At 43.2% G+C, this 17889-nt stretch overlaps 1 protein-coding gene and 1 long non-coding RNA gene across 3 annotated transcripts in view; one reads left to right on the top strand and one right to left on the bottom strand.

The window, feature by feature from the left end:
- LOC133159994 (uncharacterized) overlaps window positions 1-2953 on the bottom strand; it is a 55810-nt gene extending 52857 nt beyond the window's left edge. The window contains exon 1 of the long non-coding RNA XR_009715781.1: window positions 2859-2953. This is a non-coding gene — a long non-coding RNA (uncharacterized LOC133159994). The remainder of the gene's footprint in view (window positions 1-2858) is intronic.
- A 1105-nt stretch (window positions 2954-4058) lies between these two features.
- On the top strand, window positions 4059-17455 carry LOC133159987 (matrix-remodeling-associated protein 5-like). 2 transcript variants are annotated; one of them, XM_061287473.1, is made up of 12 exons: window positions 4059-4431; window positions 4512-4698; window positions 5056-5185; window positions 6066-6307; window positions 6598-6749; window positions 7396-10637; window positions 11268-11409; window positions 11930-12065; window positions 12159-13247; window positions 13352-13559; window positions 14260-14481; window positions 14583-17455. In XM_061287473.1, exons 2-12 carry the CDS (start codon window positions 4526-4528, stop codon window positions 16473-16475), a joined length of 7629 nt encoding a protein of 2542 aa, XP_061143457.1. In that variant the 5' UTR covers window positions 4059-4431; window positions 4512-4525; the 3' UTR covers window positions 16476-17455. The 2 variants fall into 2 exon arrangements, with proteins under 2 accessions (XP_061143457.1, XP_061143456.1); XM_061287472.1 differs by having other exon boundaries at window positions 4508-4698.
- Window positions 17456-17889: the final 434 nt, after the last annotated feature.

Genomic DNA, 17889 nt, shown 5'->3' with positions numbered 1-17889 from the left:
ATCGTTTGTGGGTACAATTCCATCTCCGCTCACCACTAAACATTGGAGCTAGCTTGATAGAACTCTGATGCCATTGACCAGCAATCCCCCAAAACATTTCCTCTTGATTTTATGTCTCGCGGGGTTTAATTAGTTAGCAATGTTTATCTTAGACACTGCAAGATGTGCCTCTTAAGTTATTTAGCTGAATAGACGCAGTGGTTGAGTGCTTTGCACAGCTGGCTCACAAAAACGTTCTCGGCTCCAATCTGGGTCAAGTACTTTTTCACTGTCTCAAACATTAGCTATTTTATTATTGAAAATAATAGAATATGAATTTTGTTTACTGGAGCTGAGATGCATGAAATGATTGTCCGCACACTGATTGGCGTCTCGACTAATCTGCGCTCCTGCACCAAATGACACCTGATGCTGCTCAAAATACTTGGCTTCATGCATTTCACGTGAACGGTTGATGTCATCCCATCACGGGTGTCTTGGGCTTCCAAAAAGAAATTTGTTTTTGTAGTCAATGGCCATAAAGAGGCCATAGTTTCACTTAAGGGTGTGTTCTCACCTAAAGGCTAGTTTACTTAATGGAGGAGGAAAGAGTGCTTTGGGGCTTCTAACAGTCCAAAAACTGAAAGCCAAAAGTTTTGTGGCTGGAAAATAACGTTAGCTTTATTGGTCGGACAGTTGACAAATAAGACGACAACTATTTCCTCACTGTGTCTGTGTGGATTACATCATCCGCGGAACACTGTCATCTTATGTTTATTCAATTATGCAGACAGGCCGCGAATTTTAATACAAGTAGTTTTGATCTCTCCTCTATCGGATGTCTCTAAAAATCTCACAAATCCTTTTTAAATCTTGTGCAAATCATCCAAGCATGTAGCGCATGATGATCCGGCGCAGCATGACCACAGATCTAAGTCCTTCTATGGCGGCAAGATCCAGACTTGCAAGGTCCCCCTTGCCTTTGCCTTAATGTGTTTTGCAGATCTCACAAAAACATGAATTGAACTGGCTGAGTTCCAGCTTTTGTTCAAATACTTGTATGTACAATATCTCGTCTTATAAAGGAATGGCAGTGCACTTTACTGTACTCCAAGGTCGCTCTTGTACTTTTTCCAAGGCCTAATATGAACAGGCTTCTTTCCAAGCTTAGAATAAAAAAAACAAGGATAGAAAATCTGTCTCTTTGAAGATATTTCCCAAGAGAAGATCCATAAAAAAGTTACAAAAAGGTACAAAATATGAATGTGTATAAGACACAAAAATAGGGCCTCATCTTTGTGCTGTACTTTTTTATTTATCTATTCTGAATGCAGTGCATAGGTCACTTATTGGCAAGGTTAAGTAAATTTCTTTAAAGTAAAATCTTCCCAAAGGATCTCTGACAAAACGTGAGGTCACGACCCTCGGCACCCGCAGAGGCACAGCGGGAACACCTCAGACTTCAAGAGGGTTGGTTGTCATTAAGGCCGTAAATCTTGGAAGGTTAGGTCTGTTATTTAGCTAATGTTAGCAGACGGGAACTTTAAATACAATGAATGAGAGAGAGGCTGGTAAGATGCAAAAATAAATCTAACTACATTGTACTGCATTTCAGACAAAAACAATGGTATTCATGAGAATTGTGTAGTGAACAACCAGTTTTTGGAGCGCAAGTTGTGTCCAGTAGGTTTAAGCAGCCATTTATGAGCATGCATCCTCAAAGTGCTTGTAGCCTGGAGGTCATGAGTAATTCTGGCTCTCGCTTTTTTTTTTTCTAAGGATAGCTGCGGCTGCCTGTGCTCCTTCTATTCTTGTTTTTGCTTTTTTTCAAAATGACCTTGAAATAAATTAAGAGACAAAGAAAGAGAGAGCAAGAGAGGAGTTGGGGGGTCTTGTAACGCATTGTGATCAAATAACGTTTTTACGTGGACTAAAACACACGCGTGGTAATTGATGACACAATCGTCATGTTTTATGGCAGCGATGTATTTTAATACAGCCAGGGATGACATAGCGGCATCAGCACCTTGCTCGCCAACTTCTTTATTGCACGCAGCTTTAGTGACAGAACGAGAGCAGATGTACTTACAAGAAAAAAAATAAATCCCCAAAAAGGTCATTAAATATATAAGACTAGTGTTTCTCAACTCTATTCAACAGGTTTCAATGAGGCTTAAAGAGCTATTTTTTTTGTTTTTTACCAGAATGTCGCTCAGTGTCAACAACAGTGAAAAAATGTGTGTTTGCTAGTCAGCACCCTTGTTTGTGGTTTATCGAAATAAACAAGTGCTACAAGTATAATTAAAAATATTTTGACAGCAGGAGGGCAGAAGATTTAGAGTATGATTATGTGTTTGGATCACAAGAAATATTGTCTACATTTAGTTTGTGGGTAATTTAGCGGGGCGGAAAGAACACCCTGCTAGTGGAGTAGTACTTTGGAGAGGTCCAGAAATCAGTACTGAACGCATCCGATTGGTAGTTCCAATCGAGAACCGATATTTCTTTTAAATCCTCCTCACTGTATCAAGCCCATTATTTACTGTAGGTAAATTGCCGTAGAAAATTATTATAAACACAGACTAACTGGATTTTTGTATGGTGCTCTCCAAGGTCAACTTTGTGGCCTGTTGTTTTACTTTATGTGCCCTGTGACCTGTGAGCCTAATCTGAGCTCTACTACATGCCAATGCAGTTTGATGGGTTGAGGTCACGTTCTTCCACACCAACCAAGCATGCCTTTATGGACATTGCTTTGTATACTGTAGCATTGTCACACTAGTACACCACCCCCCCCAAAAAAAACAACCTTACAGCTTACATTACAGTGAGTAGAAAGATGATTTCAGTCATGAACTTGTACAGTATGATCTACTTACTGTAGATCACGTCGCTGCAGCGCATCATGACAAGTCATCTTGCAATAGTCTTGCCTGCAAAGACAGGAGGGGAGAAGTTTGAAAATAAAAACAGATTCATCTGGGAGTAATCTAGTAAAAGCACAACATTACATCTCATGTTTAAAGATGTTTGCAGCTGTCGGGAGATGATTGAGCCCTCCCACTTTTATAACCACAATCAAAAAAGGCCTGGCGTGGCTCTGACCTTGCGCTTGCATCTGCTTTCCAGCATGGCTTACCTCTCAATTACCGTTTTGCTAAAATATTTGACCAGCCGTGACTAAAAAGTTCTCTTGTATAAAATATCTTCGGTGGCAAAGTGGGTGGGTGAGAGGACGGGGCGTTGCGATGCCTACTCGGGAGACAACAGCTGAGTGACATCGGCCTATTTTTGTTCTCCCCCTGTAGCGTCTCACAAGGAGTTTGGATCATTATAAATTCACTAACAATCTGGGATAAAATGATCTCACAAACTTTTAAGCGATATGGATCAGCCACAACTACTATATCCTGCACTTAAAATTCTTCCCAGGGAGCAACACTGCATTCCGGTAATGACTTGTCTCACCAGTTGAACTCAAACTTGGGCACTAGTTTTATTCCAAAAATTCTGCATAAAGGAATGTGGCAGTTATTTTAGGGACTGTGGCACATTCACAAACCTAAAAGGGTCAGAGGTTTCGACTTTAGCTTCAATTTACACTGGTTGAGCCTGAAAGCAACTTTGGCAATTAATGAGAATGGATGTGAGCATACATTTTAGCACTAATTAAAAATCTTTTAATACATTTCTAAAAATATCCGCATATTGTTAAGAAGTTGATCCTATTCTTGATAGGATTTATCAAGAGTGTATATAAAAAGTCTACACAACCCCGTTCAAAGGCCAAGTTTTTGTGATACACACAAATCTGGCATCATAGCCACAAACGTTGAATTTTTTGAAAGCTCACGCAATACATGACATTTTTTTATTTTATACTTTTTTTTCCACAAAATGATTACATAAGCCCTCGTGTGCATAATGCTTCGAGAAAAAGAATGAATGTTTTTAAAAAAAAAAAAAAGCCAAACTAACGTTCCCTCCCATGCCTTTTCCAGCACGGAGAGGGACTCCCACTGACGTGATACAGTAAAAAAGTGCAGGCAAGCCCCTCCTTTGCTTCTCTGCAAGTTTACTTTAGCCCACTCTCTTCTCTTGCACTCAAACATCCACACACACCCACTGTCATTCACACTCGCCCACGCACACACGCAGTAGTTTCCATTTCATCCCCCGACACACGCAAACACAGAAGCCGGCTGGATGCTACTTGAAAGAACTTGTGGATGTCTCTAATTTAAACTTTTATTGTGTTTTTTTTCCCTTCCCTTATCCTTTTATGACGGTGACAACTTTGGATTTGGAATTCACGGGGTAAATGGATAACCGAAGGAAGTAATCAGGTTCCAGAAAATTGGGAACCACGCCGGTTGTGGGACTACAAAAACGCATTTAATTGGGACAATGAAAGATTCTGTGCTGTATATTCCATCTGACTGAACGACTAAGGTAAGCTTTTCATTACTTTGGGGGGATACACTGCAATACTTTTATTTCATTTTTTTTTTCATAATTGGTCTGTCAGCCAGTGATAACCCTGAAGATGTTTCCAAGTGTGGGTGTGATGCTGGCATTGTGGGCCCTCGTGCTTCCCGGGGGCCAGGCTTGCCCCAGGAGCTGCAACTGCTACCAGGCCAATGAAGTCCACTGCACTTTCCGCTCCCTGCTCAACGTCCCTTCTGGATTGCCTGCACATACGCGCCGCATCAACTTGGGGTAATGGCTGCCGGGCACAAAGTTTACTCGCCTCATATACGTATATTGTACCGTACACAAGCTGTTTGGCAGATGCTGCTTTTGTTGACTGTGCAAACACACATGCGGAGTTTGACTGTAGGTGTCAAGGCAACTGCAGACTATAGTTTATCCTCCAAAATCTCAGTTTGGCCTAAATGCAAAAGGGGGCCAAAACTACTGAATGCTATAATATTACCAAAAAAAAAAAAAAAAATGAAAAAATGGTGACCTTGAGGCAATTAATTCATTTAGCATATTTCCTTTTTGTTTTGACATTAGAACGATATGAAAGTCAACCACTGCCACTAAACTGGATTGTGTTTTTCCACCATACAGGTTCAATAGCATCCAGAGGATTCATGATAGATCGTTGGCCGGGCTACAGAGGTTGGAGCTTTTGATGTTGCATAGCAATGACATCCACCAACTGGCGGACGCACTGTTTCGAGACCTGAAATCACTACAGGTAAACTGGGAGGGGGAAAATGGCACTTTTCACTAAGCCAATTATCATTCTTTGAATTATGATGAAAATAAAGAACAGCACTTTAGTTCAAACATATCCATGGCCATCAACTGAGGGTGATTGAAGTCAGAGAGGTATAAAATAAAAATGTGAAAAAAAAATAGGAATAAAAAGGTACTAATATTTCTTACTTTCAGCATCTTGTGTCTCACTGCTGACTTTTTTGCAAGTCCAAAGTGACCAAAACGAAGGAAACACTCACGTTTGTAAACGTGAGATGTAGTTTCCATTAGTTTGGGGGCATTTCATTTGAATTTTATTTCATTTTTGTGAAGTTTTATTATCATTAAAATTACATTTATTTTTGTTACATTTAGCTATTAAAGTGGATGCATGCTGGAATCAAATGCAGTAATTACATAAGTCACCCCACAACGACTAAGTGAACATTTTAACAGGCACCCGAGTGCCTCGTCGTGACTCCCCAAGCCGCCCTTTCTTTTCATCTCTCAGCCAAATGAGTGCCTATACTGTATTTGCCATACTGTGATAATAGGATCCATATTTCCGTGTGCCTGAATTGTCAGCAGCTGGATTTTTCCCACTTGTGGAAGTATCCTCCCTGGAGAGCCGATTTAGTCTAAGCCTTCCGCAACGTTGTTTTTATCATCATGAAGTATTGTCGAGGCTTGCTCTACGACCGGAAGAGCGAGCAGAGATTCAGCAGAGAATACAAGAAAGCATATTTTGATTCAAAAAGTTGATGATTCAAATCGTTAGAAATGCACTACTTAAAGAAGTACGATAAGGCTATTTTCCAATCGCTCCTGTTTTTAATGTTTTGATATTAATCATTGGATTTTCATCTCCTCCACCACAGATACTAAAGTTGAGCTACAACAAGCTGACAGAGATCTCTTCAACTCAGACTTTCTCTGGCCTGACCTCGCTACTGCGCCTGTACTTGGATCACAACCACCTCCAGTACATCCACCCTCGGGCCTTGCTCCAGCTGCCAAGCCTCCGTCTGCTCCGTCTACAAGGAAACAAGCTGCATCAGCTGCATCCCCAGGCTCTCTGTACACTTTCACTACTGAACACGTACTACTTTTCAACACTGCGGTAGGTGTAGTCTCCAGGACTTCACTTTTATTTTCTATAGCTTGGATTCATCCCAGTTATCAAATTTTAGTATAAAATATGCCCCAAAATTTAAACAAGTTTGAACCCCCATCAAGTGTCATCAGCATATCACGGAAGCGCACAACTAATTTCAATCAATATCAAAGGAAGGGAAGAAATGTTTTACTGAGTAAGAATTTTCTGCTAGCCACTAAATGCAGGATTTTCAGATGCACTATTACTGTATTACCTCTTGGCTGACAGCCTTCCAAAAACTCTCCCTTCTGTAGACACCTTGACGTGTCCAACAACAGTTTAAGCACCCTGCCCCAGGCCACCTTACAGACGGCACCGATGCTGGAAACACTAGTGCTTCAGGCTAATCCCTGGAGCTGCGACTGCAGGATGAGTTGGTTTCCCGCTTGGAGTTTTCTTCACCCAGGTTCGTGTTTTTTAATTGTCCTTTAATATTAATGTATTCAACCTTATAGGTAACCAATAGGTTAGCATTATTAATGAAAACGTAAAGACGCCATTTCCGACTGATTGATGAGCCTGTAATGTGTCTTGTAACTTCAAAACGTCAAATAAAGCTTGACGGTTGATATATGAATTACATTTACATTTAAATACATCTGGTTGTGTTTTTGTGTACCTTTGACATCCCCCTTTCCGAACTGCTTTTAATCACATGCTCCCCTTTGCCTCTCACACTCAGAATCTCTCTTAGTCTATTTAGGAATTCTCACAAAGACACCAAAGAAGACAGGAATATCTAATGGTTCTCATTGACATGCCAGACTTAACCTCCCATGACTAATACATATTGGCAGCATTGCGTGCAGGCCGTTGAAACAAAGGGTAATGCTTGCCACGGAATAATTAGGTTTTGCATATTTACGATTTATGAGCAGATTAAGTAACCGTATCTAATTAGTAAGTGATATGAAGTGTAATTAATAGTATAGAAGAGCGTGCATGCTAAATTTGGCATTAGCGACGCGGTAGACAGCTCTGACGTACACATCGTCACATTCGGGATAAGGGATAATTTTCTCTCATTTTTCTTTGTCTGTCTTTTCAACCAGATTTAATGAAATGTTCCGAAGGTCCTCAGTGTCCAATATGTGAGTCACCAAGTGGGCTTCAAGGTCAAGGCTTGATGGATCAGAAAGATCTGACCTGCACCTCCCCTGTCATTACCCTGCGGGGAGAAGAGACACCAGCCGGGACGGAACTAGGAGAAATCACACCAAGTGAAACTTTCAGAGAGCCTTTAGGCGTTGCTTCACTCAGCCTGTCGGATCAACAGGGGAACAGTGTTGAACTGCGCTGCAACATCACTCTTTCGGCGGACTCTAAGAATGCGTCTCCTGTTCCCGATCTCTCCCTACTCTCCTCTTCACCTATTGCCATGGCTCTGTCATTCTCTCTTGAGTGCCCTGTGGAGAGAGAGAGTTATGACAGTCTTTGGAGGATTCTGGCTTACTATAGTGAGACTGCAGTACACCTTGAGAGGGAACTCATGCTGAATAAACGTCCAAAGCTGGCCTACCGCTACAGGCAGACAGCAGAGTCAGAAGGGTATTATAATACCGGGGTCAAAGCCGCTATCTCAACAGGACCGCATTGGTTAATGCAGCCAGCTATTGGTATTCGACTTAACAGAGCACAGTCCGGCCGAGACACAGTCAGCCTTATATATTCAACGAGAGTTTCTGCTCATCCTGACCCCAATACTGAACCTATAACATCTACCACTGCTTCTCACCCATGGGTACTCATTTTGACTAACCATACCACTACAGCAGTGACAGTAGCCCCCGGCACTAAGCTGGAGCTCACCTGTCCTCTTCTTAGTTCGAGTCAGCCCAAAGTACAATGGATTCTGCCAGATGGATCCAAACTTGACTCCAGTAGTCAAGACGCTAGGATTCAGGTCTCTGGTTCTGGGATAGTGTTAGAGAATGTAGAGCACTCAGATGCAGGGACTTACTACTGTGTAGCGCGGACTGGCAGGGATTTAGATGTTCTACCGCTGCGTCTGGCGGTAGAGGGGTCCTCTGCCCCACCAACAGGTGAGCAAGTCGGACGTCCTGTTACAGGGGCAGTAGGACAGCCTGTCAGCCTGTCCTGCAAGGCTTCTGGTTCACCAGAACCACACATATTTTGGGTGTTACCAAACAGGAATATAGTTAGTAAGGGATTCGCAGTATCGGGTGGACTTACTGTGCAATCAAATGGGAGTCTCTTTGTCCCTAACGCCTTACTGAGAGATGCTGGCCATTACCGTTGTGTCGCTGTCAACCAGTATGGTAGTGCCTCGTTGTCCATGAATGTAGAAATAAACCCAAGGAAGACGCTGTCACTTGGAGATGCTCCACGGGGGCCACAATCAGCCTCTGGGCGATCAACAAAGATACGGGCACCCTTACTCCGTCAAATAGAGGAAGGCTCAGGGGAGGAAGTAGAGGAAGAAGGGAGAATTGTAGTTCATGGGAAACATCAAAGTCGTACTCAACAATCTCCAAATAGACAAAATCAAGTGAAGAAGCCCATAAGACGAGGGCCGTTAAGAGAGGGTCCCTTGAGGAGAGGGGGAAGACCTCTATCACCGGAGCAGAGGAGAAATCGTTACACCGCAAACAAACAAAAAATTGACCCCCTAAAATGGGCTGACCTACTGGCAAAGATTCGTCAAAAGACGACAGCCGCGAACAATAGCGAGGACATCATAACAGAGAAGCCCACAGCAACATCACTGAGATATGATGAAGACAGAGAGAGACATGAGGATGGCGATAACACAGAAGGAGCAGATGGATCGGAAATGGAGGGCTCCTCAGTTGATGATGCTGTTCTGCGAGAGGAAAGTCTACAGCCCATTTACCCCACTCACACACTAGTAGTCACAACAAATGCGAAAAATGAGTTAAAATCAGGCAGTGAGAGTGAAGAGTCCTCAGAAACACAAACACATGAGAATGAGAATGTGACATCACCCCAAACAACAACACAGACAGAGCTTGTTAACTCAAAGCCAACATTCGGAACTAATGAAATTGACCCAGAGGAGCAGGAAACAAAGCCCACCACAAGAATCCGACCGTCAAAACCACAAAAGGGACAAATGCCGAATTTGCCAAACACTCGGCCACAAAGCCCTTGGAACTCCCGCAGAAGGATCGGCCAGCGGCGACGGGTCACCGGTAGGACAAGGGGGCAACCTTTGACATCACGTCGACCGCTACCCGATCCTCTCAACCAAACGCCAAATACTGTGATGCCTGACACTTCCATTATTCAAATGGTGACAACGACAACTTCCCCAACTTTATCTGAAAATACGGATCGTAATAAAACTCCTTTTTCAACGCCAAATGTTGAGACTGATAAACCTTCACCTCCTTCTCTTCCTACCACAATTGGTATTACCACTTCAACATCTGACTTGCCGGGACCAACTCCTTCCTCCCTTACTTCATTGATGACTCATTCAGGCAACATACCAGACAGTGCCGAGTCGGCTGTTTCCAAATCGCAAACAGACTCTGACGACGTCTACCCAAACACACAAACAGCCTTGAGCCGAAATGATGGCAAAAAGGGTGAAGGGCTGGAAAGTAATTTGTTGGACATCCTAAATGAATCTCAATTCTCCACCCCTCGTGTGGCCACCCTCTCTTCCACTGTTTCCTTGGCAACAACTCCTTCAATCAGTCTTACAAATAATCCTATCACTACCTCTACAGGTGACGTATCTGTTGTAACTTTTCACGACAGTCCAACATCAACTATAGTTACTCCGATGACTGCCAACCCAATTCCTTTGACATTACCCCCCATAATCACCCCCATGTACGAAACTATTGAAAGTACCCCAACATATTCAACTCTTACATCGACTGCTTCTACAACTGTTACGTATTCATCAACTACTCTCTCACCCATTACTGGTTCCATTAGGACGAATAATGAAGATCCATTCAAAGACATTCCCTCAACTACCATCGCTGAGCTTTCTATTGTAGAAACTAGCACGCCTACTTATATAAACAGTGCCATCTCCACCGATATTCCAAAGAGTGACAGTACATCTAGTGCATCTTCTATTTCAACTACCACATCAACAACAGAATCAAATACCGCTGCGTCACCCAGAGAAAGGCCAAATATCGGCCAGGTCGGCCCCAAAGGGAGGCCTGTGTCTGGCGCACCACACCAGAGTCGACCCCCAACTGACTGGAGAAACCCTGGAGCTAATTTCATTCCAGATTCACACAGCAGCAGGCCACAGTGGTCTCCATCTCCTCTTCCTGCCGCCCCTCGGGTGAGTCTTAATAGATTACAAAAAGTCTTTACGCCAACACACACGATTATAAGACCAAGTAGAAAGCCGAAATCACTTTACTCACAATTTTGTATTTGAATGCTAATTTATTCACAAACCTTTTTAGACTTCATTTTGAGTCATTTATAAAGCTGGATATTCCTTTTAGGGTATTCTTAAAATGTAATTTACTGGGTTGGTGCATTCCCATCAAACTTTTTTGCATTCACACTCACCCAAATGTGCAAGCCCTAGGGCAAAAAGATGAGGAGAAAATGGATAATAGATCTGAAAATAGTCTAATCTATGATCACATGGCCTGTTGTTAAACCTAAGGGATGTTGATGGCATTTCTCCAATTTTAGGGATTTTTCTGAGCTCCGTCAGAGCCATTTCGAAAGCAGAGATGAAAAACACATGCTCTATTACAACACCATTATGTGTTTGGGCGTTTAATCCCTCTGGATTTATAGCAATCAGACGTTAAATCATTTACAAATCTGTACAATCCAATGTGATGAGCCCGTCGCTGATGAACTATCAATCTGTGATAACCTTTGTTAAAATATTCCACTGAAATTTTTGCAATATCAATATTGAACTGAAGCATTTAGAAATCTGTCCCCGCAGTTTCCAGCTTTCCGATCCAGGCCAAGGATTGCAGACCCACATATCAGAACGGTGTCATACCCAGCAGGAAACGTTGCCAGGCTGACTTGTGAAGCTCAAGGAGAGCCGAAGCCTTCCATCACATGGACCAAGGTCGCCACAGGTGTGTGCAGTATAACAGATATCCACACATTTGTCCCAGCATACGTATATCGACATAATACACAATGAATTTATATGGAAATGAGGTCAGTCTTATCTTCATATTACATTCATGTCCAACATCTCTCTGCAGACTTGTTGAATCTGATTTCTGTGCCGATTTATTACCTCAGCAAATACAGTGTGGACCTCCTCGGAACAGACAAACCTATGTTTTCCATTTCCAGAAACAGAAAGTAATTTAAATGTCATGTACACAGCTACATTTTTTTTTTTCCACCGGAGCAGGAAAAATAAAGACTTTCTGCAGTCACACACTGTGTGCTAGTGAGTGACTGTCACTCGAAAAGGCCATTGCTTAAAAAAAAAAAATAATGATGGCGTAAGACTTGCACAGTATTGATTTCAACATCATTACACAATTGACCGATAACCCCAAAAGGTTTCCAAATTTACTGTCTACTGGTTTTTCTACCAACTGCTGCGCTTTCTGATGGTTTGCCTGCGTCTCTGGGTCTCAGGAGCGGTGATGTCTGCCCATTCCAGGGCTCAACGTTTTGAGGTTTTGTCAAATGGTACCCTTGTTATCCAAAACATTCAGCTACACGACAGGGGCACATACATTTGCAGTGCACAGAGTTTCCTGGGTCGCGACAGGTGAGGCGACTCAAATTATGAATATCAACGCACCACACACTTGATAAGAAATGTTTTCTACATCTGCCATCTGCTTTGTTTTTACATAACAAGGCTGCTAACCACCCTGGAAGTGTGGACACGCCCGCCTCGAATGCAGATTGCTAGCTATAGAGAAACCACAATCCATCAGGGCGGGGAGGTCCACCTGGAGTGTCAGGCCAGCGGTGTTCCGACACCTCTGCTCTCTTGGGTTCTTCCCGACCGCTCTGTCCTGACCTCCACGGCTAACTCCAGCAATCGAATCAGCATGGATCCAAATGGAACCCTCCATATTTCATCAACATTACTAAGTGATCGGGGGGCGTATCGATGCGTGGCGTCCAACTCAGCCGGTGCCGCCAGTGCTTCGGTGCGCTTGCACGTGTCATCGTTGCCTCCAGTGATGCAGCAAACCCGAGAGGAAAACTTACTCTTGGCTTCAGGAGGACCTTTTTATGCTGACTGCACTGCCAGAGGCGCCCCTCCACCAACCTTGCGATGGCGTACCCCAGACGGAGCTGTAGTTCGTCCATCCCAGTTTCTCCATGGCAACCTTTTTGTGTTGCCAAACGGGACCCTGCATATTCGAAAGATTGGACCTAAAGATGTTGGAATTTATGAGTGCACCTCTTTTAACGCGGTTGGAACTGATAAGAGGACAGTGAGAGTGGAAATTAAAGAGGCGACACAACAAGCAGAAGTGACCAATGATACGAAAATCACACCACTTTCATCTCCTTTTCTGAAAAACAGATCTTTGCCTCATCCTGTTTTCCATTCAAAGCCGCTTGACTCTGCCAGAGTGACCCCTCTCACTCCCAAATCCCCATCTTACCCTCATCAGTCCGCTAATGCTGACTCAGCCTCTAAAATCAATAGAAGAGTCATCACCTCTCCCTCACAGCCGACTAACTTGACAAAAACATCCATGGCCGCACATAATACCACACTCACCTCACACACCTCTGACAAAGCTTCAGTTATTTTACACGCCTTGCCAGTCTCTCCGTTGAGTAAAGCCAAAATTGTCTCAACTTCGCCCCCTGTCACCGCTGTGTCTTATGGTGAGAATTTGCAGCTCCACTGCTCTGTAACAGGCAACCCAACCCCCGTCATCATTTGGAGGACCCCCGGCAGAAAACTGGTCGATATGAATTTTAGGTATGACAGCAGACACTATGTGACATGATGGTAATAATGTTGCATTTTCATTGTGTGACACTCAATATCTCTGTCTGTTTTTCACACGTTTGTTCATACTGAAGTTTCGACCGACGTCTGAAAGTGCATCAAAACGGCACACTGTCCGTCCAGTCAGTGACAGAGCGGGATGTTGGAGACTACCTTTGCATTGCACGCAACAAAGTCGCTGATGATTATCGCCTCCTACGTGTGTCTGTGGTTATCAAGCCTGCAAAGATTGAGCCCAAGCAGCCTTTCAATCAGATGGTGACATTTGGAAAAGCACTGAAGGTACCTTAACATTTCAAAAAAATAGATCAAGCATTACGCAAGATTCAGTCTGCTCCAATTAACTCCCTTAACATTTGAGGGATTATTTCAGTGTCAAACTAAGAGATCCAGTGATTAGATTTATGACATAAAAAGTCCCAGGTGACTGAGGTTAGTGATCTAATCAGTATCGTCTTAAACCAATCTTCACACTTTCCAGGATTGGGAAACAAGAACTTTATTCAGTTATAGTTGTTTCAGTTTTAAGATGCTTTAGATATCTTGGGTCAGACTGCGAAGTCAGCGGCTGAATACTAGGATGGTTTTGTGACTGTTCTGTGAAATGTTTATTTTCTGGTACATGATGATTTGGAGCATATTTCATTTTTGGGTATTGCTGAGTTTCTCAGCCATGTAATATGCTGCACTGCTTCATCAGTCAGTCTTCATGGTTGATGATGAATATTTTAACAGCTATTTAGAAGCTTACTGAAAAAGAGGAAGTGACATATACAAAAGAAGACACCAAAATACTGACCGCAACTTGTTTCAATTAATTTTTAATTCTCTTTCCGTGTGCATTGAATTGTACGGACTGAGACGAGTGACAGTGTTCTACAAATGATTTATGACACCTCCAAGCAATCGATTACCCACTCTGGAGTGAAAGAATTGATTACATTTAAATTCACCTTTAAAAGTGTGATTTGGGTCATTGCAGGTGGATTGCTTGGCATCGGGATTACCGGACCCGGCAGTCAGTTGGAGTCTACCAGATGGAACTATGGTGAACAGTGTGTTGCAAGGAGAAGAAAGAACAGGGCGAGGACGCAGGCTTATTGTTCTCAATAATGGAACATTGCTGGTTCCGGCAGTGGGCAGGGGGGAAGAAGGCGAGTACACTTGTTATGCTGAGAATCAAGGAGGTCAAGATACCATGAAGGTAAAGTTGAAATCGAATTTTAAAAGAAATTGCATGCTCCCAAATGTGAGAATCACCTCTTCATAATTAAAGATTTTTTCCTTCAAAATATTTCCCATCAGGTTCATGTCAAGGTCATGATGACATCTCCACCTATCTTCAATGATGACAAAAGTTTCCAAGTTATTAAAGTACGTCAGGGGTCTACAGCAGTTCTTCGCTGCCAGGCCAGTGGGGATCCCCCTCCAACAGTGACCTGGTTCTCCCCAGCACACCGTGTCATTAAAGCCAGTTCTGGTTTTTACTCTGACCGAGTTACGGTGGCTTCTCCTGGAACTCTGGAGGTGCGTCAAGCCCAGAAAATAGATGCCGGAAACTATACATGCCGAGCAAGCAACTCAGGTGGGGAACGCAGCATGGTCGTAGGCCTCGAGGTGGACGTTCCCAATAATGGAAACAGTGGCTATACTGATATTAATGCTCGGATAAGGACACTCACGGAAATTAACAAAGCAGCTAGTAGACCAGGCGCCGGATTCAAACTGCCTACAAGTGGAATCACAACCCAGCTTGGCCGTGGTGTCATCGTCGGTGTGAACAGGGGTGGAAATATTGGCATAAAAGCAAGTAACAGTGGAATTATGAATAGAAATGGACATGAAACTTTGAATAGTAGGCTGACAAATGGAGCCACTTCAGTTAGAGAAACAAATGATGCAATCAATCTCAGGGCAAGAAGCAATGAAGTCGCAGCAGAAAACGCTAACAGTGATGCAAATCCCAGTAGAGATACTGGCATCAGAAGTGGCACTTCTAGAAATGGCGCATTTACAAGCAGTTCTACTAACAACGGTAGAGCAAGTTGGGTCAGCGGCAACTCGGGAGTAACCAATGACAAAAGCAGGAGTAGTGTTGGCAACACAGGCACAGGAAGCACGGCTAACAAACTTGTTGGCGTGGTAAGAACAGGGAAGCAGCGCATAACCAAAGGCCAAACTGTTCTTTTGCCATGTCCGGCTCATGGATCCCTTCGCTTGACCTGGTATTTGCCAGGTAATGGTGTGCTACCAGCCCCTTACTACGGCAGTCGGCTCACGGTGCATCGAAACGGCACACTGGAACTGCGGGCTGCTCGGGTGACCGACAGCGGTACTTTGGTGTGCGTGGTGAGCGGCGACAAAGGAGAGACAAGAATTCAGGTCGAGCTGGAGGTCTCAGAACCGCAAGAAGCATCCCGCCCACTTTCCTCTGTGGCACCTCGCTCACGAGCCGCACAAGTATTTCAATCGGGGCGGGCGTTGTCTGTGGTGCCTCATCCCCCACAACCTGCTTCTCCAAAAACGCCGCAACGTGGGCCGTCTTCGCTTGTAGCCCCTGATCCAGTAGGTCCTCTCTCACCCTCCGCCATCTCAGCACCAGTAGTGAGCACTCAAACAGCTTCTTTGATGAGCATTACAAACGGAGAAACTCTTCGCCTACCCTGCTCTTCTTCTCAAGCCCCAAAACACACCCTGGGCTCACTTTCTTGGACTTTTCCCAGCGGCAAGGTCTTATCCAGAGGTGACAGCTGGGACTCCGGCCGGTACTTGGTCCAAGATGACGGGACGCTGGTGATCCAGCAAACATCTGTGTTTGACCGGGGCACTTATACTTGTAGGTCCACTAGCCCAGATAGTTCCTCGGTTTCAGTTGTCACAGTTCCCGTCATCATCATCGCCTATCCCCCTCGGATCACATCGGGACCCCCACCTGTGACCTACACACGACCTGGCGTCGCAGTGGAGCTGCCTTGTCTCACCATAGCAACTCCCCAGGCGATAGTTACCTGGGAAACACCAGACATGACACAGCTGAGGGTGCTGGGCCAGGCTCGTATCTATGGTAACCGTTATCTGAGTCCTCGAGGTTCTCTGGTGATACAGAAACCGTCGAGCCGGGACACAGGATTTTACAGGTGCACGGCCAAAAATGTGATAGGGGTCGACACTAAGACGACATACCTTCATGTTATATAATGAGGTAAAGAACATGTGCACGGCAAGTCTGTTACTGACTAAATGTTTCAATGTTTTCCCCATGCCCAAAGGAACTGCAAAGCTTTGTCTAGATATTGTTGATGTTGAAGATCTTTGTATCAGTGTGTTCAAGGTTTTTGTTGACACACATACTATCATTTATTCGTTGTGCCTTGTCTTTATGATATGACTAAAACTCTTTTCAAAATGGTGCTCAAGTTACAATAATTGCGACTGTATGATGCGCAACACTGTTGTTCTTTTTTTGTGATTACATATAAATACACTTGATACCTGCCACTCTAGGATTAATTACATTTTGCACAGTTTCTAACTCAGTAACTGCCAAATTTAACAATGCAAAAGATCAAACACGATGCTTCATTGGTTTAAAATTCTAGTATATGCTTTGAGCAAATATTAGTTCTTAATTTGTAATTCAAATGCAGTAAAAATTTATAACCTAAAACTGCTTTTCTCGGGGACTGCTCATCTTTTCAATTTGATTTTTAAAGATAATGCTTGCTTGCGTCTTCTCGGAATTAATGCAGCAGTGTGATAAGATTGAAAGACATTTAAAAATATGTTAGCCAGAAAAAGTGCATGTTTGTATTATTGTGATGATAAAAATGGTTTTATTCCATGTCTGTGCACAAGAATAGCAGCTCAGCAATCTTATTTTACTTTCATTTTAAGTTATTGATCTTAAGACTTTTTGAGTTTGCTTCTTTAAAGAGTAATTATGTTGTATTTGTCGAGCAACAAGATAGCCTTATAGTTTTAACAGTATCATTTTATTAATAAATTGAAAAATAATACAGAATATGCCTTATTTTTTCCCCTTGAGTTTATTTTCGTGTTTCAAACTCAGCTGTGGAACCGGGAGTGAGATTTTGTACTGCAGGCGCAACACATGATGATGACATCAGATTCTTTGCACTGGAAACTGCAATAAAACTCTCATGAGTCCACAGTGCCAACGGAAAGACTCTAAATGCCTCCTTGCCTGTTCTCACATACCCACCAAACATCTCAATTTTTTTCCAAATTACACATTATATCATGATGACACAATTAACGATCAACCGACTTTAACAAGATTACTAAACATACATAAACACCGGTTGTATTCATCGATGTTGTTTTGCGATGAGTCACGTAAACATCACATCTGTTGCCACATCAGCGGCAGTGCTAATTGAAAGCATTAGTTAGCATCTACCACCCAGTAGTAAGCATGTTTCACTTTTTCTTTTTTTTTCTTTTTTAAAGAGACCAAACATGTTTTCAATTAACTCTTGTGATTCCTTTCATTGTGGCCCACCAATGTAATGACTCCTGACGAATAATTGGGGCACATAGCAATGGCAGATAATACAAACTTGATATGGACAGTCATGGCAAGTGAGTATGA

The sequence above is a fragment of the Syngnathus typhle genome, linkage group LG9 (genome assembly GCF_033458585.1).
Source record: "Syngnathus typhle isolate RoL2023-S1 ecotype Sweden linkage group LG9, RoL_Styp_1.0, whole genome shotgun sequence".
Taxonomy (NCBI): domain Eukaryota; kingdom Metazoa; phylum Chordata; class Actinopteri; order Syngnathiformes; family Syngnathidae; genus Syngnathus; species Syngnathus typhle.
This window is presented reverse-complemented; position numbering and strand designations above follow the sequence as displayed.

Bases quoted from the DNA above. Each gene is read 5' to 3' on its own strand.
- LOC133159987 (XM_061287473.1), top strand. From the start codon at position 4,526: ATGTTTCCAAGTGTGGGTGTGATGCTGGCATTGTGGGCCCTCGTGCTT. The intron at 4,699-5,055 runs GTAATGGCTGCC...TCCACCATACAG, and splicing joins ACGCGCCGCATCAACTTGGG to GTTCAATAGCATCCAGAGGA. The intron at 13,248-13,351 runs GTATGACAGCAG...TTCATACTGAAG, and splicing joins CTGGTCGATATGAATTTTAG to TTTCGACCGACGTCTGAAAG.